Here is a 25,808-nt window from a genome sequence, read left to right as displayed (position 1 = left end):
GATAAGGTTGATAAAAGTTATTTTCATACACTAAGTGAAACTAAAATTAATGCACACTCAGTGAGCATAATGTAGTTTAAAGCTACCAGTAAATTTACTCGCCATAGGGCTGCCAAAGATACATCCTGTCCTTAAGAACATTCAACTGAAAAAACAAAGAAATACTGGAAATATATTAATGTAGCTAATGCATTTTCAGAACTTGAAATGTTGAAATTAATATAACTTTCATACATCAAGGAATATGACAGTTATATTCATAACAGAATAGGTTGATTAAATGATTTCCGATGACAGTATAAACACAATAGCATAGAGTTTATTTCTTGAATTGCAAGAGAACTCCTGAACAAATATGAAACAAGTAATAGTCATTTTGTGCTAAGACTATTCAGAGAGAGATTAAAAAAAACAAAGGTTGTAAAGTTCATAATACATACTCCTATAACTTGAATTAATAAGATCAGTTTATGATGTCACAGTAGAGAATTGCTTCTACTCCTTTGTGAGTTTTCTGGTTTATTTATCATTGATACAATTAAAACAATTTGTTTAATTATCTACCTAAAGGAAGAAATCTTTTACAGTCATTAAACCAGCATATCCGCATGAAAATGTAGGGAATTTGCTTAACTAGTCTTGAACAGTATCAGAAAGAGTTATGGATGTCAGAGACAAAGCAGTACCAGAGACTGCAGGTAAGAAAGCCAAATTTTCCAGCAGGAAGGTGCTATTATCTTCCCAGGTGTTACATGTCTGAAAGGAAAACTGTAAGTAAAGCATTTAATTTCTTTAAGTATTTATATGTGTATTTGACTATAAGCACTATCTGCCTGGAGTGAAGACCATTACTTCATTTTTATTTTGAAATTTATTGATTACATAAATTTCTCATCCACCTCAAGTATTGTGTTCAACCTGATAAGCAGAAGGTACTTATTTTACAGATACACTGAGAGGACACTCTTTCTTATATGCTTCCTTTACAGATTATTAAAAAAAATGTTGATTTAGAAGTTTTAAATTTCCTTTCAACTTTCATGCCTCTTTAACTCAATTTGTCACACCAAGTTTTGTTCTCAGGTGGGAAAACTATCATAGAAATCATGGTGCATAAATTCAAATGACTTCTCCTTCAAAGACTGTAGGTGGAACTGATCTGTGATATGCCCATAAAACTGATTACTACCTTAATTAGAATTATTTTAATAAATTATGGTAATTATTTTGAGCTATCAAATTAAGCTCCTAGAAATACGTGTGTTTTGACCAATATCTCTCTTGCGGTTTGGGGCTTGGAAGAGAAGGTTTTATGCCAAAACACTCATTCTTTCAATTATTAATTTTTTTAATTAATAAAATGTTCTAAAAGAACACTCAAACTGAAATATCAAAAAATAGCAACCTACAAAACGACGAAACCAAAACTACCTACATAACTGCAATGTGTCTCTCCTAAAACATGTATCTAAAATAAATACCTGGTCAAGCATGACAAAGTCAACTGTGAAGAAATTGGACATGAAATTCTCTCTTACACACTTTTCACCTGAATTTGTCTTTTTGCAATGCCGTCTCATTTTCTATCTGTCCTGAAGACTGTACTCAAGCATTAATAGCAGTTTTGGGAATTACAATTTTAAACAGGTAAATCTAAAAGCAATAATCTCACCTTTTAATATTCATCTCTTTTTTTCAATCTTGGAAACAACATTAGCTAAGCAATTGCTGTGTTGCTTGAAGTAACAGGAGTCTCACACAGATCAGTTTACTACATGCTCAGATACATTCCATAAGTCTTAAAGTCATGGGTTTAAAGTCAGGGAAAACAGACAATGACACAATTCTTAAAAATAATAAAAATTAAAAAAAAAATTAAAAAAGAATGTTTTCTTATGAGAGTTCCATTTCCTCTTTCCTGAAATTAAAAATAAAAATCAATAAATAAAAAAGCAAAACTGGAGATGTGGATTGTACTTCTGGCTGCATCAGAAGTGATTTTGGTTAAAGCCAATCTGTAAAAATGAGTGAAGGGAAGGAATATTCATGTGTCACCACAGGTTAGCAAGTGAGATGCTTCACAGCAAAAGCCAATGAAAAATGCAGTGAATAATTAACAACTAAACAGCAGAGGCAAGAAATCCTGGACCCAACCAGGTTTCAGTTCAGGACATTTTCAATTAAGATAGTATTGTTTAGAGTTCATGCTCTAAAGTTTCCTTGAGGGAGCATGAGTAAGATAAAAGCAGACAAAATTACTAAATAAAGACAATACTGTGACGGAGGTGCTAGACAGTATTTTGCAGCTTATGTTTTTTGAGGGTTTCTCCCTCAAAAATTTATTTGCAGATGAACAATTATACTGTGTGACTCGATTCTGCATCTAAAAAGTAGAAATAATGTTTCTTTCACCCAGATATTTTCTATCTTGTCTAGTTATCCAGTGAAGCAGCTAAGCAAAGAGCTGATCTGCAAGATACTGAAACAGCAGCAACAGGAATAGAGGAAGCTACATTTAATTAAGCGCTTGAAGTAATATCCACATGGATGTCAAGTAAACCTCCTCATCTGCTATTTTAAGGTCACTTAGAAACATTTTATGATCACATTTCTACCCTAAAATAAATTCAGTTATAGTTTTCACCCACTTCATGGTCCTCTGACATTCCCAGAAGAATGTAAAAAGGTTTCAGTTTCAATGAGAATCAAATAAACAAATTTGGCATGTTACTGATGTGATAATTGCCCACATCTGAAGTACAAATTGCTCTGGAAGCAGAAGAAATTATCAAAGCAGTGCAAAGAATAACTGGAAGTAATGAAATTACTTCACAAAAAGCAAGACTTAGAGCTGAACTTAGAAAAAGCTATTGACCATCAGATTTAATCAAAAGGTTTTAAGGAAGTCACATAACCCTGTAATCAGGGGCACTGAACCTGGCTTTACAAACACACCATATGGAAGAATCTAATACTAGCAGGAGCTGGGATTTGATGATCTAATGTGTGTTTTCCTCACCTGATTCCTAAGGCACCGTAATTTTTCTAGCTGAACAGTGTGCTACCCTTTGGTAATGCACAAGAGCTTATAACAAAATCAGATGATCATATCAAGATCAAACCAGCAATAACATTCAAAAAAAAAATTTATGTTGTACTTAAGGACTTCATATTCATTGACAGATTTAATGTGAAACATTAATATGAACCAAACATTATTATTTCCAGGTTCATCTGCCAGAACTCCATTACAATGGCTCCCTTTTACATGGTACTTCTTATTTGCAGAAAGTGTTAAGAATTTGCATTGCCTTTAAAGAACACTGTGTAAAGTCACAGATGTAAGCCATGGTGATTACACAGTAGGATTTCATTCATTTTAACCTGAAGGCTATGATTATGCCTCTTACGAGTGTAAGAAAGCGCTGCCTGCCCCTGTAGCAAATTTCTTCAATAACATTTGCATTCAACTCAATATTACTAAACACTTGTAATGGGTTCAGTTTGAGATAAAAAGATGGGAAAAATGTAAAATAAATAGTAATATGGGTTTATTATTTTAAGTTTTCTTATTGACACAATAGCTTCTTCACACAAAGACTCGATTATCCACCAAGAGTGAACAAAGAGTGGGTAAAAAGAAGAAAATAAAAAGAAAATGGAAGTATGTGTATATATGATGGAAGAAGAAGCTGATTACCAAATTGACTTCAGCCAAAAGACTTTTTTGACACAAACATGAAATTCAGGATGAATCTGCTATAGTTCTACAATAAATACCTTTCTACAGCTATCAACGTGTTTATTCTACACACCAGCAACAAGCACAGTGACACAAACATACAGATAATCTGTATGCCTGTATACTTATATATAATATAAAACAGATGACAGGGAAGTTGTTCATTGCTACTAATTTTCCCCTCTATGCCCATTTTGAGTCTTCACAGTTTCTGTATTGTAGGGATGTGCCTTACAGATCTCTGTGTTATTTGGATTTCAGTGCAATGGAAGTTGCAACTGTCCATACGTACAATACAAATTCATTTTCAGATTTAAAAAGGAATGCATGGTTTCTGACCATTAAGATCAAATATGAGAACACCTTTAATACCTGATGACACAGCTCATGTACAATGACCATGGTGACATCCAGTAGGTATAATATAGAAGAAATGCTTGGATCTAGCAGTATCCTTTGCTCCACAAAAACACTCAGTCCCCAGTTCTCCATAGCAGCATATGGATGCTTAGGCACAGCTAACAGATCTAGAAATAGAAAAAAATATATGTTAACTCCTTGTGAGAGCTACTATGCTGAAGAACTATTGTAAGTGAGACCACAAGTCATCACTAAAAGCATTATAAATAATACACATTAAAAAAACCCTTAATTTCAGCTTTCTAGCTATGTTATTTAGGAAACATTAATAAAATATTCATTTTTTTTATTTTACGCCAATATCTGCTCACACAGCAGATAATATGAGCACTATGTTATTGATGTAATACATTACTTAGTATTTCTATTTGAAGCTTTAGATAAAGAATTCAGCTTATTTACAACACCTTATTGATTTATTACTGGGTTTGATACTGCTTCTCATGTTTACTATACCATATCAATATGGTAACACAGACTTTTACAGGAAGTATTTTTTACCTTTTCATTAAAGCAACTCCTTTGTGAAAATCTTATACATCAAACTGTATGTAACCTGACATTAAGGAGTGCACTGAAGAAATACTGTTTCATAACAAGAAAAATGGCAAATTCTGCAGGATCATCAGTTCTTACAAAACAAGGCATCTTTCAGTGTGCACTGTTGCTAACACACATCCTCTGGGAACAAGACTGCTGGTAGCCACTTCTCAGCCCCACAGGCTGGAAGCGGGACCATACACAGCTTCAGGAGCATTACTTCAGTTTTGTATTCAGTAAGTGACAAAATACTGGGAAGAAAACTGGAAGGTGCTTCATCAGGTAAAATAAAAAAGCAACAAGGAATCTCAGTGGCATGAGGTTGAACAAGACAATATTAAAATACATATGTTAAAAAAATCTTACTGCAGAAGATTGAGAAGGAAATAAATTGCCTATCAGCCTGGAAAGAAATCTAAAATTACAGTAAATTTCCTCAGGGAATAAACCAATACACACTGCTGCTTCATGACAAAAAACATCTGAAAGAGCCCAGAAACAACTTGTATGCCTATGAGAAGACCAATGCAACCCATGCACAAAACAGATAGAATTTTGGAAGCTACAATGTCACATCAGCATGGTGCTCCCTCCAGTCAAACTAATTAGCCTGACTTCTTAATTAATTAGCCTGGCTGCCACACTCCTCTCTCATTTGGCTCTATTACTTTTGGTTCCAAAGCCAGTTCATTGGCAGTTATCACATGTAGTATATATGTAGGTGGTAGTTCACTGGGTGGGATGAGAGATCTCTGGGTTGACTTCCTAACCTGAACAAGAAAAATTCTGACCTACTTATTCTAAATAATACTCTAAATTATATCACAGCACTGACATATCTCCTAAGTTTGTCTGCCTTGGCTTGCTGACATGTGGTAGAATTGGCTTGAAGCACAAACAGACTGCAGGAGCTCGACTCCAGAATTCACAAGAAGTTGCCACTAAAGTGTCTGGAATGGAGAACTTGGGTGTATTCTAGTATTCCCAAAAAGGGCCTACTGCAAGAAACACAAAAATACCAGCCTCCTAGCAGAAGCAAAGAGGGAGTCTAGCAGATACTTCCAAATACAAGCAAAGTAAAAATATCCAAATCACAGAGACATACTACAAATGCTAAAGAGTAAGTATTTTATAGAAAAGCAGACACTAGAACAAAAGCCTAATTAAAGAAATTAAAGCAAAAATCGAAAACATGCTGTTCAAGATTAGACGAGAGTAAATTCAAAATTGCATGCTTTCCTTTCCTTTTTTAGTTGAAGCTCGAACTGTACTAATTTTTTAGAGTAACTGCAATTTGTCAGAAATGACATGCAAAATTAAAAACTCATGTCTACTATACAAAGAAGGGATAAGGATGGGGAAAAAAAAGGACACAGAGGCTACTGGGTGAAATCACTGAAGTTAACAGCCAATCTTCACTGACATTAAATAAGGATCTCTCCCACTCTCAAATCTGTAAAGAAAGCCATCTCCATAACTTCTCCTACAGCAATTAAACCTTCCTCAAAAAGTGTCTTCAGAAGATGAATACAGACTCTGCCCTTATTTACCTCAATTAAGTTTTCAGCAACTCCCCTCAAATTAGCAGAGAGATACAGAACAAGAATTGGCACAAAAGTAAAACCAGTTTCCTAGTTTTCATGGATCCTTTTGTTTCTTTTCTCTCCTTTGAGTTCATTTGTAGTTTTTGGTCTTCCTTGCCAGTCATAATGTATAGATTTTGTCACTGTCAGACAGTTAAAAATTGGAATAACTCTCTGGAACTGCAAAACAAGGGTGAGGTCTCACACTAAACACCTTTACGGCTAATTATAGACTGTCTTTCACCATTTGTGTCATTGGTATTGGTCTGCTGGTTTAGACTGATACTTTATAGCACTGACATACCAATAAAACCTTCCAATTTGACGGACAGATAACTGCCTTGCAGGTAGACAACCACATAGGGACATTCTAAATCACTTTCATCCAACACAGCCTCGTTGCTCTGCAAGCCTGAAAACTCCTCTCATGCACTGGCTAATGCTTTAAGGGCTTTTCTGAACAAAGAAAACAAAACATATTAGATAGCCCCGTCAGTTTCCAGAATGTTAAGCCCTGAAGGTGACAGGACCATACCAATAATGTCGAATGAATATGAGCACACTACCTTTTCCTAGTGCAGGGACTGATACGCTGCACTTTAATGCCAAAGAAGAGACTTAATATCCAGTGACTGACAGAATGGACCCTGAGCATAGACATTGTCATAAAACCTTTTTCTTCTGATTGTCCACGTCTAAACGCTGAATATCCAAGACTTGATGTTAATTTTTTAGTGCTTGGCCTTTCCTTCATAGAGCTTCTACTACCTTTAAATAAAATTCCAAACACGTTTGGTTTTGTGGTAAAAGACACTAATCTATACCTTTCTCTGGGGAGGAATAAATGTTTGATTTCAGAGGAACAATGTTTGATGTTCAAGTCTCAACAGGAGAATTTGTATTTCCCTCTCTTTATCACACCATTAGAGCCCTGAGGAAGGTATCCTGTCCTCTTGGAGGTGACATCTGTTAAGGTTTCGATGTCATTTTTAAAGGAGTAAGGTAGAAAAGGAAGGGTGATGATACACATTTTGATGGAAATATCACTCACACATATCACTGTGCAAAAGTGTTCTGCACTGACTGCAAAATGGGAACTACTAAGTATACAAGAGTTTGTGTATATGCTGCATCCAGTCACTCTGCACACTATTTAATTAAATTCTTTGTAAAGCATTTGTGAATGTTTGATTATGTGGATATTGCTGGAGAAATAGAAATGTGTGTTATTGCTTGCAGAGAATAATATCCTCATGCATCATAAAGCTGTTACTTGAGATTTCCTGATACAGCAATGCAGAGTCCTGTGTAGTGCTGGAATAATAAAGGGTTTCCACCTCCTGGCCTTCACAGAGACTAAATTCATGACTAAGAAGTAAAAACTATACAGCTAAAATAAAATCACCAGACAGAAATGTGTTGGAACTTTACACTAACATGCTATGCTGGTACAATTATTTGAATACAAGGATAGCCTTTGGACTTTGAAAAATCTATTTCTGTGTGAATCTCATGGAAAAAAAAAAATCAAGTTACAAAAAGTGTATGTAGCTCAACGGTTGCTTTGTTTCCAAACATTTAATTAAGGCATCATAACTGAGTGAGCTCACATCAAAATATAATCCTCTTACATTATTAGCAAGCTATCATCATAGTGCAAAATGGAATCAGCGATTTAACACCTAAGTGGGTCACAAAGTGAAGACGCATTTGATGGTTTTTTACCTCTGAACTTAGTATCTGTGCAATTTGCACAAATGATACTGTTTTTTCTTTTACTCCACTCAGTTATGATATTTTCTAGGCAGTTAAAAAAGGTTTAATTCCCCAACCACACAACTGGGAACATCACTCTTCCTTTAAATGAGAGCAGAGGTAGAACTGAAGAGGATTAAATGCAAAACAGGATCCAACTCTCTCATGGAGAGTACCTTGAATTTGAGGGTCCTTTTCCCCTCCTTTATTATCCTACTCTTTTTCAAACATCAAAGCACCTTTTCCACCACTGTGATTCCACTATATTTAACCACCTCCATTTGAAGTTGGACAAGGATACTGGTTTAACAGACATACATCCTTAATATACATATAAATATGAGTGTGTGTATAAACACAGACAGAGAGACCATCACATCTACATTTACTAACATTTTGTACTGCAATCTTATTTGGTTTAGCTGCTGGTTGTAATGCAACCAAGGACTAGATTCTGCAGAACATATGACAGTGTTGAATTTCTAATACTCAAGGTAGCTGTTATAAAGCATCTACTAAGGGAAAAAAAATAACTAGATGTGCAAACGATTTCTGCCAATTTTCTGTTAGCATACATGAGAAGTCTCCCAAACAAACATGAGACCCCTAAAACACTGCAATTTGTAAATGAGAACATATAGTGACAAACAAGAATTTTCTATCAAGCATCTTTATACATATATTTTTCTTAATAAACCTAGGAGGCGCAGAGAGATAAACTGTTCATTAAATGAACTCCATGTTTTTCCCTTATAATCCCTATTTTTATGACAAAAATGACACTACAAAATAACTTGAATTTACCTACGAGACCCTCATGACATTATTTTCATTCATTTCTTCAGAGAGGCTTTCTTCAAGATATCAGGTGCAGATATCATGCTCCCAGAATTTCCTTTTTTTTGACAAAAAATTCAAAAAATTAAGAGGAAGCATGGACTAATATCACCTTCTTTTATTCATACCATGGGGTTTGCCCTTTTCTAATGCTGTATAACGTAATGACTAGCTTTATTAAATCTCTCTAAAGGTCTGGTGCAATTTCCTAAATGAATGCTGTTTACCAAAAAAAACCCCCACAACTATTTACTAGAAGGGTTTATATTTCTGCCACTCAGATTCCTTAGTCAAAGTCATTTCTCTTACTAAGTAGAAGATGGTTTTCTATAGCACAATACCACTTAATGATTTATGTAAATTTTAAGGAACAAGCCAACTACAAAAAGTGACAGCTGTGGTTAAAAAACAAGAAGTCAAACAGTAGTTATTATAAGGAATATGCAAATTTTCTACTGATAAAGAACTACTGATATAAGTACTTATAAGATACATCTAAATTGGCTCCTGAAAAACTTTATTTTCTGCATCGTTTTATTAGTATATGGCAGAGATATTTGTTCTGGAAAATCAAGTTATTCTTCTATATTCTTTCACCCCCTTAAAAAAATATTGTGGGGGGTGTGGAGTGGGAAGTAACACAATGGGATGACACACCAAAAAGCCCAAACATCCCAATGTTGGTGAGAGCTCTCTGAAGCCAGCATTCACCTTGAGACACTTTGAGATACCTCATTTTTAGAAAATACTAAGTGCACGTTTCCTGAAAACTAAACCAATTTAGTATTTCACTTTCGGCAGTTAGAACCTAGTTATCCTAAATTTGCTGTCTTTAAACTTTATAGTATTCTTCTGTCTCATCTCACTACACGCAAAGTATGGAAACACACAGGAGTTGCACACAACCTGGAGAGCACCCCCATGGGAAGTCTTCAACTGTTTCTGTTTACCCAACACTTACTCTGGTACCCACTAGTTTTTATCTCTGGAACTACACCACCAATATCCTTCTGTAAGGATGACACTTACCAACCCCCATGGACATCAGCCTGCAGAGTTAATGCAAAGGTCTAAAACTGTTTGCCATTATTTCAGTCAAATCAGATGGCTTGTGGCAGACCCTGAGGAGAAATCACTGACACACAGCAGTTTATTGCTGGGGTTTTTATTGCTTCTTATTGCTGTACAAAGTATTACTTAACATTAACTGACACAAACAATGGATGGATTCACAGAGTGTTTGATACAAATGGCAGATGTTTAATGCAATCCAAGAGGGAAAAAGAAATTGTGAGAGAAAGCTGGGGAGGGTAAGAAGAGAGAACAAGCAAAAATTCAGAAAGTAAAAATTTTGCTATTTTTTCAAGTAACCAAGCTTTGACACTGGGGGATGGTTAGTTTACAGGTTAAGAAAATAAAATAGAAATCTGTTGATTTTATTTGATATGCATATTATTAAATTGCTTTCAATTTTGATACCCCCAATCTATAGATCATTACTTTGTTATTTCAAAGTATATCAAATGATTCATTAAAATGGAAAATGAATGCAATCACCCACCCATTGAAGATGAATTGCACATCATCTTGGTTGTATCGATCTCCACATGAACAATGCCTTTCTTTTAAAATAATACCTGGACAAATCATTATGAATTGCTGTATAACATCAAACAAGGAAAAAAATCTTTCTCTAAATTACTTTATAATATAAACTTTTTTTGCCAGTCTTCAGTTTAATGTGGGATTTCAAAACTCTTCTAAGACACGCAAGAGTTGTACAGATCAAACTGAGACAGAGACTGAAATCAGCTTAAGTTACTCCAAGATACAGTGCCAGTACTCTAAGTGCATCCCCTACAGTATGTACAGAACAGATGAACAGAGAAAACACATTCCAACTCTCAACACTGAAATATCTGGAGAGAGGAAAAAGCAAGAAATACTTCTGTTGCCTTTATAAATACTGTATCTAACGTAAACACTAAGAGGACTGACATGAAGGAAAATTGCCAACAGCCATTTTCCTACCACCAGAGTTAATAGAGCATGAGGATTCTATGGTTGAAAACAACATGCCACTGATTACTGAGCACTTCAGTATAAATGCTGCTGCAAAGAAAATTATCAAGTGCCACTGCCATATTCCCTCTCTTCGCTGCAAAATCAAGGTGCAGGTACACAGAGAACTCCAGAAATTCTACTTAAGAGTAGTAATGAAGTAAAATAAATTTTTTCATCTGGCATACATAAAAATTATTTTCATCACAGTAACAAAGACATGAATGTTTTCAGAAGTAAAACACTCTATATACCAAGATTTACGTCTTTTATGTTTGTTTTAAAGTGAGATCCCATTCACAGGTGATGGGCACAGTTTAACAGTGAAAGTAGAAATAAGAATTTTGGGAAGACAGGCAGATATTTCTCATTACCAGCATCTTAAAAATATGTATCATAATATTCCACCTGGAGATAAAATTACAAAATACAGATAATCATATTCACTACATCTGAAGGCCATTTTATTGTGGCGACTGTATCTATTTATCTTCTCCTCCAGAGTAAGATGAAGAAATACAAATGCTCTGTCCTGGAGAGCTCCAGAGATATTATTTTTAGGTCTTGCTCTTTATCCTAAGCCCTAGAATAAATTATATCTTACATGCATCTGCTAATTCTTTAGATAATATTAGATGAGGATAAAATTTTACTGCGTTAATAGTAAAAGCAGAAATCTATTAGTCAGTTCATTTAATATATCATTTTAATAAAAGAAACAATAACTTTCTGAGACATACCACAAAAACCCCTCATCATTGTGAATTCTAGAGAAACATAAATAACAGAAGACTCATTTTGTCCTCATGCAAGTTCAAACTCTCTCCTCCTTACTCATGCCCAAGGACGTAACCACTTCAACTAACTCTTGTTACGAACTCTATATTCACAAGCAGCTCAAAGTACGCCCTAATGGGTCAAAACACAAAAGTCAAAGGTAAACCTCTAGGTGCATTTATATATCCTACAAAGATTTAAGTAAGTGAATTTACTACTTCATTCTATTATGAATTAGCACAGTCACAGGCTGCCAGCCATGTGCTGTGCAGATACTCATAAGAGATGAAAAATCACAGTTAAAAAGCAGGTGTGCAACATCGTTACACAAAAAAATCATCCCTCTCTACACAGTTAACCCATATTTTCCACAGTAAAATACAGCACCAAGACCTGAATCTTAAAGAAGCTTCACTTCCCTGATGCAGGAGAGCTGAGTGATGGGCTCCACTCAGCCCACACACTGTTACGCAGAGGTGCGCAGTAATAAGGTGTCTGAATAAAGAGGGTCCATTTTAAGTTATTCCTCAATGCCACATGGTTATCAGCAGGAGGAAAAAAAAGAAAAGTCATTAAAAGAAATTACCAGGATGGAAAAGTAGAATAGCTGAAACCTCCACTAGAGCTGAAAATCCCTCTTAGCATGGAAAACAAAGGGAAGAGATGAAAATGGTGCTTCATTCTGCACCTGGAAGCAACTTATACTAGTGAAGAGAAGGACAATAATTAGAAAATAGCCTTATTTCTGACAATTGTGGTTTCAGACATACTTGAAGTATTTAATAGTTTCAATTAACTCAAAGAGTAGAACCCAAACATAAAAATCTGTTACAAAAATGGAATACTGCAAACTATGTAAAAATAAAACTCCAGAAAGAAATATTTGTAATCTGAAGTTAGAAAAGTGATACATTCAAGAGAGGCTGGTGAGCAATACAAAGTGAACCGTACTACTTAAGTTTGGCAAAGAGCTAACCGGATCTGAGAACATAAGAGGTTGGGACAGACCTGGGACAAGTATTTCAAGAATAGAATAGACTACCGAGAGAATCAAGAAAAAAAGCAGAGCCTGACAAATGACAGCAGTCATCTAGTCCAGAACAAAGTTTATAGAAATCAGTCAGATCTCTGACATACTGAGCAAGATTGATAATCCAATATCCCACCAGAAAATAAACCCAAGGAAGACAATCATCCAGAGCTCAGAGAACATGTGGAGCTGCACACGCAGTGACAGCCTGGACAAGCGACAGTCCTTGTCAGCATGGCGGAAGAAATACTGAAAAGGTGATGGATTAAATCTCTTCACCAACGGAGGGACCATACGGACAAAGGAGATGATGACAGCAACACTTACTCCTATGAGTATTTCCTGGTTACTTTTATGATACACAAATGGGTATTGTATTGCTATACTGTTGTATAAAATACGCCTTGTTAGTTTCCTTAAATCACATTTTAAGAGAAATTCAAGTATTTACATTCAGTCATATATTTTATCAGTAACTTTCAAAACTGACAATGCTGCTGAATGCTTACAAAACTTACCACCAAACAGAAAAATGTATATTTAATGTAGTTACACTGACCCATAATTACATCCTTACTGAGCTGGTACTGACAAGTGGGTTATCACAGCTCAGGTCCTTGTACACACCTTATGTTTCATCTTTTCCCAATCATCAAAAAATTATTCAGAAGTTCTGGTCTTAGAATTCGTTTGCAAGAGACAAACTTCTCAGGGAGTGCTTTCAGGTGCACTCCCCTCCATTCCCTCTTAGATCTTCACATTCCTCCCTTGGTTAAACCACCACAGGCTCTTAGCATTCTCACCTTTGAAATGTTCCTGGGATCTAAGCAGACTTAATCCTTCATCCTGATTCATTCTGTTTCCCTCATTTTTGAGACCCAGTCTGTCTATTTTTCTTAATAGTGCTTGTTCACTTCCTTAGATATGCAAATATCTGTTTATTAGACTAGAAATTATCTTCCCTACTAAACTGTCTGGTAAGCAGCTTCTTAATTCAATTATTTCAGTGAGAGATAAAAACATTTCTCCCTCCCTTTGGTAATTCATTTGCATTTTTTCAGTGTGTAATGTGACCTCCACCAGAGCTTGCATTCTGTATCAATCTTTACCTGCATTATCCAAAGATCTCAACAAAATAAAATGTATGCAGCTCATTACTGACTGCTAACTGAGACCAGTAATTCTAAGACACTAGTAACCAACCATGTCAGGATTACAGTGGGCTTGCAGCAACAGATCCCCATTGCAGCCTCACTGCTCTCAAAATTAGAGCAGAGTAAGACAACTGCTGGATACAGCAACTAAGACAACATATAAAAAGTACGTCTCCCCTTGTTTCTGCACACGAAAGAACTCCTGTGAAACTGCAAATTTTTTTCCCATTACCTAGAAGAGCAGATATTTTAAGAGGTCATTGATATCAAGTATTTCTGCATTAGATGAATATGCAATATTCAGGCAGATGCCATTTGAAAAGGTTATGCATTCATCTTGTGATGGCATAGACAGGATATCAAGTTTTACTGAGTAACAATTCATATGGGAAAAACCAGGAACAGAGAGTGGCAAGAGGCTTTGGACAACTTTGGAAAGACTAAAAAATGCCAAGGTAGAATGCCAACACACCCCCACCCACCCCCAACCCCACCCCCCCAAAAAAAAAACATAAAGGACACACATTGGAAGTACTGTAATGGAATTACAGAGACGAAGCAAAGTATGACAGTGGCGTTATCATCATGTATAGTCAATAGAAATGATACTGAGATTCCTTGGAATAATGGATTATATCACCACAGTTGTGTCAAATGTAGGGTAGGGTAGGTTTTTAAATCAACAACTATTGTAACCACCACTGAGAAATCCTGTTTACAGACATGAGAGCAGTCCATGAAAAGGTAACAAGAACTGAAAAAGATAAAGAGATTTCCCTGTGATCCCACAGCCAGAAACAGTATGACAGTATAAAACTATATTCTTTTATATATATATAAAACTATATTCTTGAAGTACCTTTAACACAGCATCAGGGCAGTCCTCTAACAGAATCACACAATGGTTGGGACTGGAAGAGACTTCTAGAAGTCATCTTGTCCAACTCCCCTGCTCAAGCAGGGCCATCAAAAGCCAGTTGTGCAAGACTATATTCAGATTGCTTTTGAATATCTCTAAGGATTGAGACACCGCAATCTCTGAGCAACTTTGTGACAGTGCTCGGTCATGTTCACTGAGAAAAAAGAAGTTACTCAATGTTCAGAGGGAGCCTCCCGTGTTTCAGTTTGTGCTCATTGCCTCTTGTCCTGTCCCTGCATAGTACTGAAAAGAGCCTGGCACTTTCTTTGCACCCTTCCTTATTCATGCACATTGACGAAATTCCCCGAGCTTTCTGTTCTCCAGGATGAACAGTCACTGGCAAACAAGTGTAGAGCTATCTATAGCATGTCTATACCAACAACAAAGAAATCTATCTGTAGGGTACGGATTAAAACATTTTATAATGTGCGTCCTTTCTGACTTCTGAACTAATAAATCTCTAACTCTCAAATTTAGTTCTTCAACATAAATTGAAAAAAAGAGAGTCAGGTTTTCTGGTTTTTCAACTTCATGGTGAACAAGTTATGGAACTAAACCAAACAGAATAAATCAACATAAATAAAACATTATTCTTCTAATAGCACAAGAAGCTATAACAACCCAGACCTGATAAAACACTTGAACATTCTTTTTTTTATGGGGTTTAGTGGGTTATCCTTACAAATCTAGTTTGGCATGCTTTAAGATTTCATCAAACAATTTGAATATTACCTCCAATTTAAATTAGCAAAATAGAATACAGATCAGTCAGGCCCCCACAAATCCACAACAATTTACAATCCGAGTTCAAAAGAGAATATATTATGCATTTTGCACATTTTTACTAATATATTTCCTGTAAAATAGTTTTCTGTTAGTGTGCATATTTTACTTAGAATGCTATCTTGCAGTAAACACAGAACTTGTCATGATCAAATGAAATAACTGTTTTCTGTACTCAACAGCCATAAGAACTGCAGACAGAGAAGTATCCCTACTTTTTCTCCATATGTTTTGCATTTCAGAAATTGCAGGGTGATGACCAAAGAACTAAGAAGGTAGCTTGGAACACCAGAAAAACACTAGCTTGAGCCAAAGAAAGACTGGATTACTTCCAAAGAAATAAAGATACAGTGCTGGTGGAACTGAAAGACCCTGCCTCAGAGTACCAAGAAATGTGGTGGGGAAGAAGAGCTGAAATATATAAGAAACACAGACAAACTGAGAAACAAGTCAAAGAAATGAAATTCTGCCTGCAACAGACAGTAAGTAAGGGCTGAGAAGCTGAGGAAATGTTGTCTAAGGGACTATCAATAAAAACAGGAGAAATGTCTTAAGAGAATAAAGAGGGAGCAAGTGAGCCCACCTTGCTTGGACACATCTGCAATACCTCAGACTCATTCCAGGAAGGTTTTGCAGATCTTCAATGCATAGAACACAAAAAACCAAAAATCTCTGGAAAAGCCCATCCACTGCTCAAGTATAATGAACTGAAGGAGCTGAACGTTCATGAGTTATTGAAATAATTCACTTCAGCAACTATTTGATTATTAAAAGAAAGATGTCAACACCCTAGATGTTCATGCACTCTACTTTATAGAACTCTACATAGCCAGAAGGGCTGCAGGTAAGTTCTCAGGAACTCTGGAAATGAAAAAAGCCTTGGGAAAACTGTAACTTGACAAGCATCAAAGGACAGGCCTAACCTGTTCTTCATTGAAAAGGTGACCCATTTAGAGGATGAGGGAAAAGCTGTGGATGTTATCTATCTGGACATCAGTAAGGCCTTTGACACCATCTCCCACAGCATTCACCTGGACAAGCCAGCTGCTCATGGTGTGGACAGATGCAATGTTCACTGCGCAAAAAACTGGCTGGATGGCCAAGCTCAGGGAGTGGTGGCAAATGGAGTTACATCCAGCCAATGACCAGTGGGGTTCCCCAGCACAGACATAGTACATTCTTCTAAAATAGCACTATTTGTCCAAGTACAATCTTGTTTATGCCCCATGTTACACCATGGCATTACAAAGTCACGGAGATAACAGATGTCTGTTCTCAGTACTACTAGTCCACTGAATACATAAACTTTTCCAATTATACAGAAATCAGAATGGTTTTCCTGAGTAGAATTCCATTCTCTGCATCATAGGTTTAAACATTAAAGTTATATTAAAGTTATATTAAAGAACCATAACAAAGTTAAGTTCACAAACCTCATCAAAATTTCACAAGCGATGACTAATTTACATTAAAATAATATAGGTTTTATTTTAAAGTGTTTCTGTTATTATGACTTTTCTGTTAGGATCATAATTTTTCCATACCATCTTGTTTCACTGATATTTACAGAAAAAACAATTTCTGATCATTTCACTTAAAAGTAAAAAATCCAGTTAAAGATTTTGCTGGATTGGTAATGTTTGATGAAAACAGGCTTTTCTTTTCAGAAAACATAAGAATAACTTGCATAAAACAAGCACTGCAATGTCTATTAGAAGAAAGAAAAACCTGCTAGATCTTCAGTATAATGAAAGACACAAAAGAACAACTGGTATGGGATCAGGTTCTAATAGTCCTTGAATCTCGGAAGTCTTTTTGTTTTGACTCCTTACTCCATGAACTCCATACAGTTCAGAGTATACAGCTAATTCAATGTCTATCATGGAAACGTTCTTAAAAATCTTAATAATACCATGCAGAGGACCACTGCAGTCCTATAGTGAACTTAGTAAGCCAGGATGCCAAGTCATCAAATCACCTGCAAGATTCACACTGAAGTCTTTGAACCAAGTTCTCCTTTGCACTGAAGACGTAATCTCCTCCTAAAAGACAGACAATAAAACAGTCTAAATGAAACAGTGTTTTCATGTGGTTCCTGGTCCCTTTTCAGTGCTGGAACAACATAAATCAGATTGCTGGTTCAAATGCAAATTAGAATCAAAAGGACTAGGATTTGCTTACAGCAAATGATTAAGTATGTGAAAGATCAAAGTCTAGGCGCTTCACTGACATCTGAGAATGCAAATAAGAGATGTAGAAGAGGATGAAGGAAAACAAAGGAGAACTGGGGGATTCTTTCTTGGTGCAAGCATTAAAAAATCTAGTGTTTTAAACTAAACAGTGACAATTATATCAGTGGAAGAATCCTCTCCTTATCTCATGGCTTTACTTAACGAAAGGCACATTATGGTATTTCTGTAAGAGGTCAATTTGTTTTGGTTTTTTCATGCTACTATACTCATACTCCTCAAGAAAATCTTTTACTCTTTAAGCTAGTTTTGTTCTCTCTCATTTAGTAAACATCGATTTTTTTCTACCCGTCTGAATTTCAAATAGAGCTAAAACAAGCAAGGGTGGTTTTGTTTAATACCTTCAAAGGTGCTGAACCTCCTCTGGCTATCTGGAATAAAAATCCACAGCTGTAACTTCTTTATGAATATTAAAATCCAAATTTCTTCTTCTTTAAAGCTTCAACAGTTGTTTAAAAGAAGTGAAATACAACCTTCTTTAAAGATGACAGGAATGTTCCCACACTTTGCATTACCATACATGATCTCAGTACATTCCCACAGCAGTCTGTGCTGCCTGGGGGTTCAGCTTGATGTCAGCTTGAAGGTATGACAGTGATGACCAAAGAGAGTCATCTGCAGAGACAAGTTACTAGGGGCTTCAAGAATACCAGCTATCCTGACAGCAATAAAAAATTAAACACATACTTATTAAAAGATACTTTTGTCTTTTGCACAGTTATATGCTGCAAGGGAACTGCTATTTCATTTACAAGTGAAGATTCAGTGTTGCAGTGATGACACAAATTTTAGTGAATGGAGTAATATGCTTGACAAACTGATGAAGTACTAGATAATTACCTGCCCTATAAAACTTCAGCACTTGAAGTAACCAATACAAAACTTTAGAAACACCAGATAAAAGATGAAAAATCCCAACCATCTCTTCAAGATCCAGAAGAGCACATTCTTCCATTTGGCATTTAACATCCTAGATACTCACCTTTCTCCACAGGCATTCTCTCATAATTTAACTATTTTTTGTAATAAATTTATGGGTTAGCTTCAATTGAAAACAAAATGTCCAAACACAGTGAATTAATTGTATTCAATCTATAATACACAGAAATGCATAGATTATATTGCTAGAAATATATTCTAGCAACTAGTGAAAAAAGGCAAGGAAGTCTCATAACAAAAATTATCACAGAATTTTGCTACTCAGCCTATAGAGTATCAGTCCTTCTTGATCGTAGCAAAGTGTAATTCCTAGAGATTTCACCTCTTGAAATGTTTTTCCACAGCCAAAGGAATACCTTGACTTGTATCAGGATGCAATCTGATCACAATAGTACTGCTGAAACCACAGTTAAGAGAGTACACCTCCAGGTACACTAATCCCCGAACTGATTTGGCCTGCTGAAAATCCAAGCTTCTCCAGACATTCTGGCTTCCCCATAACTCTCATTGTCAATCCAATATAACTCTTCCAGCTCAGTGTTATTTGTTAACTTTTCTCCTCTTCTAGTACTTTAGTGATGCCTCCCTCCCTCTATATCAAAACTCTTCATTCCATTTTTGCCTATATCAGACTACTGCCTCTCACATCCTTAGGTATATTTGCAATTTTCTGTGTTTGGATACTGGAAGCACATAAAGAGAAAACTGAAGAGAGAACTCAATCTCCTGTGACTCCTAAGAAAAGTAGTTGTGTCATCAATCCTCAAAACTCCTTTGGGTGCATGTAATCAAAGACCCAAAGGAAACACTTTATCAGCCTTTCTTATGCAGTATCAGCAATCACATCTTTCTGCCACCCTGTCAGTGCATCACACTGACATGTCAGGAACTTTCCCCTAGGTCACAGTGGCAGAGATCCAGAGTATTTTTTCTGATCTAGTCAATGACACATGATCAGCTTACCAGGCTCATATGGGAAATTCTGTTTAACATATATCCAGGAACAATGAAAATTTAGACCTCTTGGTCTCCTCTGATTTTTCTGCAACTTTTAAGGCTTTTACATTTTGTTCTGACAGTTTTAAGTATCCTGCAAGCAGCTAGCAAGTATTTTGTGGCTTCTAAAGGACTATTAAGCCATCATCTGCAATTGAAGGTGACCAGATCAATTTCTTCAGCTGGTTTCTTGCAGGTCTGATAATTTTATATCTGTCCCCATTCCTCCAGCACAGGATAAAAGAAAACCATACATATATATATATCTCTGTGATCAGATCTGAGATTGAAGGTAACACACTGACATTGACATAAAACTGTAACAACCTGCTACTTCATAATCTGTTGAGCATTTTTTTCAGCAGCCTACTGAATTTGTAGGAGTCTGACTATTACTTTGGCTAAAGCAGGACCACTGATCTTTCTTCTTGCTTCCATCAGAATGTGTCTAGAAGAGCGGACCTGCTGCAGTTTGCTTTTTCTTGACTATGTCAAGGTTCTGTATAGGTATATGAACTAAGCTAGTGCTGATGAAGCAGCAGAGTGCTCAGAAAAAATACCGACTTAAAACATACCTGAAGCAGTATTCTTCTTCACAGTTCCAGGCTACATCTGTCTTTCCTTGGCATAGAAGCCACTTGATGTAGAGTTGTGTCTGCCAGCCCACATAGGAAATATGTTGGAGGTGATTGAATGGCTCACCCAATTATGCTGAACTGGCATGCGTTGCCATCTCATTGTAATTTTGCATCAATAAATCAACAGTTAAAAGGCATATAATACAAGGTGACTTGAAGTGGTTGTCATTAATTATGTTATATCTTTTGCTTAGTAACCACCGCAACACAGTCTTCAATAAAACTAATCCTAATTACAGTCTGACAAGTTTCCCAAATTATGCTTATGATTTATTTTAGCATGACAGTTTTGGAAACTACAAGAGCTGTTCATTTCCTTTTTATTTCACAAGTATATCCAGCAGAGTTACAGTCAGAGATAAACAAAAACATGTACAAAGTACCATTTAAACATCCAGGAAGCAGCAAAGCCAGTGTTAGAAGATACTGGTGTACCCTGAAAATATTAAAAATTAAATTACTAGTAACAACAGTATCAGTTTCAGAAACTGATAAAAAGGTGGCAATTTCCATCTGATCTCTCATTGGAGCAAATTAATCAAAAATCTCTTCTGTGCTTCACTAGAGACTCTGCAAAAAAGTGTTTTCTTCTATCTATTTCAAAACAATCTCCTACCACTTTCAGTGTGCATCAGAGGTAGTAGTGTCCCTTGCAGGATTTGATGAACCGTAGTTCTGCATGAATTCATTTACAGTTTTATCTTTCCCTTTAATAAACTCTGTCTGAAGAACCCCCTCAATAATATATTTTGTACTCTCAAAGACTTTTGAATAAAAATAGGGGAAACTAGAAAAAAGGGAGAGAGAGAGTAATTTTTAATTTTAAATTCCGTCTCTCAGAATAATTCTCATCTGAATCATTTCAATGTTGCGAAATACACTTTTCCTTGTTGTTAGCCTCCTTGTCTCTTGAAAACAAGGAAATACAAAAAAGGATGTTACTGGGTTTTTTTCTGTTTCTACTTTTCAAAGAACATTCAAGATGAAATCTTACAATGAAGGGGAGACGGAAAATCAGTCTTCACTACTGAAAGGTACAGCCAAATTTGGAAATCTCTGTTTATGTAACATAGCTTTATAACCTTTTAATAGTTAGCATATCAGCTAGCTTTCTCAACTCCTATAACCAGGACAGGATCCTTCACTTCTGCAAAAATAACACAATGAAATAAAACCTTTCAATTAAAGTGTTACAAGAAGAATTTCATAATCACACTTCAAAATCATGAGTATGCAGCAAACGAGGAAGTGTCACATCTCTCATACTCTCAAGTCACTCATACCTGGCACTGTTCCTAGGAAAGGAAGAATCCTTGAATTGGTCCACACCTGTTATGCCTTAGCTTTGCTAGAAAATAGGTTACTTAATAAGAAGTGAAAGATAAAATATTTTCTCTGCCTTCATTTTAAAGTGGACATGTACCAGCCCTTTCTATAAATTTTTGTCTTCGTAAGTCCTAGAGTAGTATACACTGGAAAAAATTATATACATCAGCTGCATAACTTTAACCCTAAAACTGATTTCTGAGAGGTACCAACCTCAAAGAACACTAATGTTCATACTGCCTAACAAGGAGATTGCAAGAAGCTCCCAAGACCACGATTCTTTTCTCAGAAACCCACTCCCACCAGCACAAAGGCTTTGGGTGTCACTCCATGCTCTGTTTGCATTGATACTTGGCTGCTATCCAGGACACTGCAGATAATGCCAGTTATAGGGGCCACAGACACTGTCAGCATTTACAGAGAAGCCTCTGCTTGATCTCACTTCCAGCACAAGAAGGCTGGCACACCTCATGATTCAGAGTGAAGCAACAGATGGGAAGGAGGGAAGAAGAAAGAGAATCAAAGGTGTTCCACACTGGTTGCTCAGAGGTTGCCAAAACAGGCACTGACAGCAAGCAGCCATAGGGAACTGAGGCAAGCGTAAATCCTCATTTCTCAGCAGGTGCAAAGCAAGGAGACAGCATTTTAAAACAAACCCCTAGGAAGCCTTACATTTTTTCCCCCTCTCCCTTTCTTTCCTTCTTTTCTCTTAAACAGTTTCATCTTCTAACAAACAAAATTGCCAGTAGCTTTCAACTTACAGCACAACCTGGAGGCAACTCATGAGTACTTTGTCAACAATGCTAATCCATAAGCCAAAGAAAAAAGACTTCCATTTACAGTTTAAAAAAATAGAAAATAGTTGTTTTCTCCGCAAAACAGGCCTAGGAAATATAAACTGATTCAATTGCTTCCCTAGGGCGTTCTACAGTGTAAGAGTTCTGCTTCTGTTCCAGCACTGCAGATCTGTCTTTCTCTGTCCCACTCTCCTACATATACAAAATTTTATTCTATTTTACTTATGCTTGTATGTACATCACAGAAATCACAAAGAATGACTCTGTAAGCTCTGGTGTGCAGATATTCACTTAAACTACACGTTACCAACCACATGGCAAAGATTTTCTCCTATTATCACTGGAGGACACTTCTCCAGATCAATTAGTCAAAAAACTATTCAATGCCACTTAAGGGGAGAAGCAGCTTTTTTTATGCCCTTGAATCTGGGAGTATTGAATTGATACAGTACTCCAGTACTCCATTTTTCAGGAGCATTACCAGCAACAGGGAGCACATTGAAGTTAACTAGTTATTTCTGAATAAGCTCTAAATTGAGTTAAAGTGAAACAAACATATTTACTTTCTAAACCCAAACAGTAGTTTGCAGTTTAAAAACCCAAAAAAAAGGATAATGATGATTTGAAGAGAAGCACTTTGCACTTCAACCAGCTTTAGAACTTTCTCCCACACTGTATGATTTAATTAGTAAGCCAGTAGTTTTTCCAACCAAGAACCGTTATTTTCACATGCACCCTCTCTCCTCGGGTAGCCTTTTCGTACCCTTCATCAGAAATGAGTCCAAATAACAAGATAGATTCTTTCTCCTATAACACAGATCTATCATTAGAATTCTTCACTTTTCAATCTCTCTCACTTACCCATGTTCTGCCAGAAAACCTCTTATTTGTATACATCAATACAGGCAGGAAAAAAGGAAAAAACGTAGTTCATTCACCCATCTTCTTGCCGTATCCTCCTTTCAGTAGTGTTATTGTGAGAGGGGATACCCAAACAGTTCTAGCTGCCTGGATTGGCAATGAGTGAACCCTTAACAAGTTGTTTCCTACAAGGCATAAGACTCCCTTCACTGTAGCCTGAACTATTCCATAATCATAGCCTGACACTGACTGAAACACATTAGCCTCTTGTTTTATAGAGAGGTACACAGAGGACATGTGTGACCCACACAAAAGGCAGTACAGTCTTTTCACAGAGAGCAGCTATGGTGGTAACAAGTCTCTTTGGGAGGATAATGAGTTTGCGATGAACTGATCTTAATCCTGTCTGGAAGGTTACATTGATACCCTAACAAATATCTTAAGCTGACTTTGCACCCATAATCAGAAAATGCAATCCTGATCCCCTCTGGTGACCATATAATTCTTGCATCTTACTTTACCCAAATGCTTCAGTGAGCAGCACCACCGGGAATGAACAGTTGTAAAAAACCTACAGCACAAGCTTATCCCTTTTTTCATTTGTTAGCCTCTCTCTCCCTTCAGCCCTTCCATCCCTGTCAATCAGTAGGTATATTATGTGCTGGAGCAAGAGGGTTTACATATCTTACAAAGTCTCAGATAATCTACTGTAAATGGATGCTTTTATTCATCTGACTCTTACTTTTTACAAGACCTGCAAGGTTCTGGCCTTGATGAGAACTGGAAGCACCCAGTTTAACAAATTAATCTGCCTCCCTAGCAACAGCGTGGATTTTCTAAGACCCAGCTCTGGGAAAGAACTGCCTGTAGTAAAGCTGGACATGGCCCCTTATCAGTATATGAAGTAGAAAGAAACCAAGTGGATTTGGGAAAGATGTGGAACTGACACAGCCTGAAAAAGAGAAATAATACAGTACCTAAAGAATGTACACTTCAATCAGTATGCTAGTATTCCATAAAATAGAAACAACATAACTGATACAATTACTGTTACTTCTGCACCTCAGTAGTGACATCTAACATAAATGCTGAAACCAGGGCATTTGGATTTTCTGTCTTTCACATTTTTTAAGTAGCTAATGATCCTAAGGGGAAATAAGTAACCATGTCATTCTTAAATTGTCAGACTTTCCATTTATTACAAAGAGCCCTTTTTCTCTGACTTGTTTCTCCTTTTTGCTCCATGCCTCAGGTATGGCACTAAGTCAAAAGGTACAGTGAAAGTAGAACTGGGCACAATGAAAGGAGGTACCTTTCCAGGCTGTGTCCCCAATTACATGCTGCATTCTCTCAACTTGGCTCTAACAAACCCTGCATTTTCTCCTAAGTTATCATTCTGGGGCTGTTGTCTAATAGCATTTTAGAAAAAAAATCTCAGATTGGGGAAAGAAAAAAACAACCAGTGGTATTCAGAGCTTTACTATTTCTGTTTGCCTGTGCTTGTTTCTTGGTCACTTATTTGAAGGATGCCAATACCACATGTGTGCCAAGTAAACTGAAGACATTCTTTCAGAAGCCTGACACCAAAAGAACTGTTCTGCCTGTTTCCTTTAACATATAGTACAAAAAGTAACAGCTTTGATTCTGAAGAGTCTGATTCAAAAATCAATCAGCACAAATAAGCCACGTGCATGCTGTAGAAGCATACATGAAAAGCAGACAGAAATATGACTAAGGCATCTTTCCATCACTTGACATTTCCCACAATGAACACGGAGGACAAAAAAGTCCCTCATCCTTGAGAGAGAGTTTGGGATGGCTATGCAAGCACTACAGAAGTGAGATATCAATAGCTGAAGGAACTCTACTTTTGCCTTTTTTTCAATCCCTTTCTTTACTGTCTTTCAAAAGGATACCACAATGAAGGGAACATGCTCCTTGGTGTTCAGAGTGAAGTGACAGCTGGGAGGAAGAACTTACTCACTTGGCACTTCCCCAATGATGCAACTTTTGACCAAAGAATCTACTTCTAGAAATGCTGATTCACTAATGAGTGGGATAACTGAGCAACTGCAGCAGTGATGTACACATGAAACTGGCATTGTCTCCAACAGTTCAAGGAACACAAAATGCTACCAAACAATCACGCTGCTGTAGAGTAATGTCATTCCTGTCCTCATTTCTTCAGATCAATCAGCAACCAAAACATACGGGTGATGCTGTGAAAGAAAAAGTAGCGAAGTCTATCTATCTGAAACCAGGAGAAGCCTTGTTGACTGCCTCCTACAGAAACCCAGATGTGAAGTTCAGCCCCCTTCCCCTGAAGCAGCGAGGAGACTCTTGCCTGTTTGCACACAACAACTTGACAGCAGCACCCAATCAGCAGAAGATCTATACTGCA

At 36.6% G+C, this 25,808-nt stretch overlaps 1 protein-coding gene across 1 annotated transcript in view; it reads right to left on the bottom strand.

Annotated features, from left to right (window-relative positions):
• TRHDE (thyrotropin releasing hormone degrading enzyme) overlaps window positions 1-25,808 on the bottom strand; it is a 208,960-nt gene that overhangs the window by 121,492 nt on the left and 61,660 nt on the right. The window contains exon 4 of the mRNA XM_050324389.1: window positions 4,115-4,269. Within this exon, the coding sequence (XP_050180346.1) occupies window positions 4,115-4,269 (155 nt within the window). The remainder of the gene's footprint in view (window positions 1-4,114; window positions 4,270-25,808) is intronic.

Source organism: Myiozetetes cayanensis, unplaced genomic scaffold, assembly GCF_022539395.1.
Source record: "Myiozetetes cayanensis isolate MyiCay16 unplaced genomic scaffold, myiCay2020 scf3, whole genome shotgun sequence".
Taxonomy (NCBI): domain Eukaryota; kingdom Metazoa; phylum Chordata; class Aves; order Passeriformes; family Tyrannidae; genus Myiozetetes; species Myiozetetes cayanensis.
The sequence above is the reverse complement of the archived record's forward strand: the minus strand, read 5'-3'. Positions and strand labels throughout refer to the sequence as shown.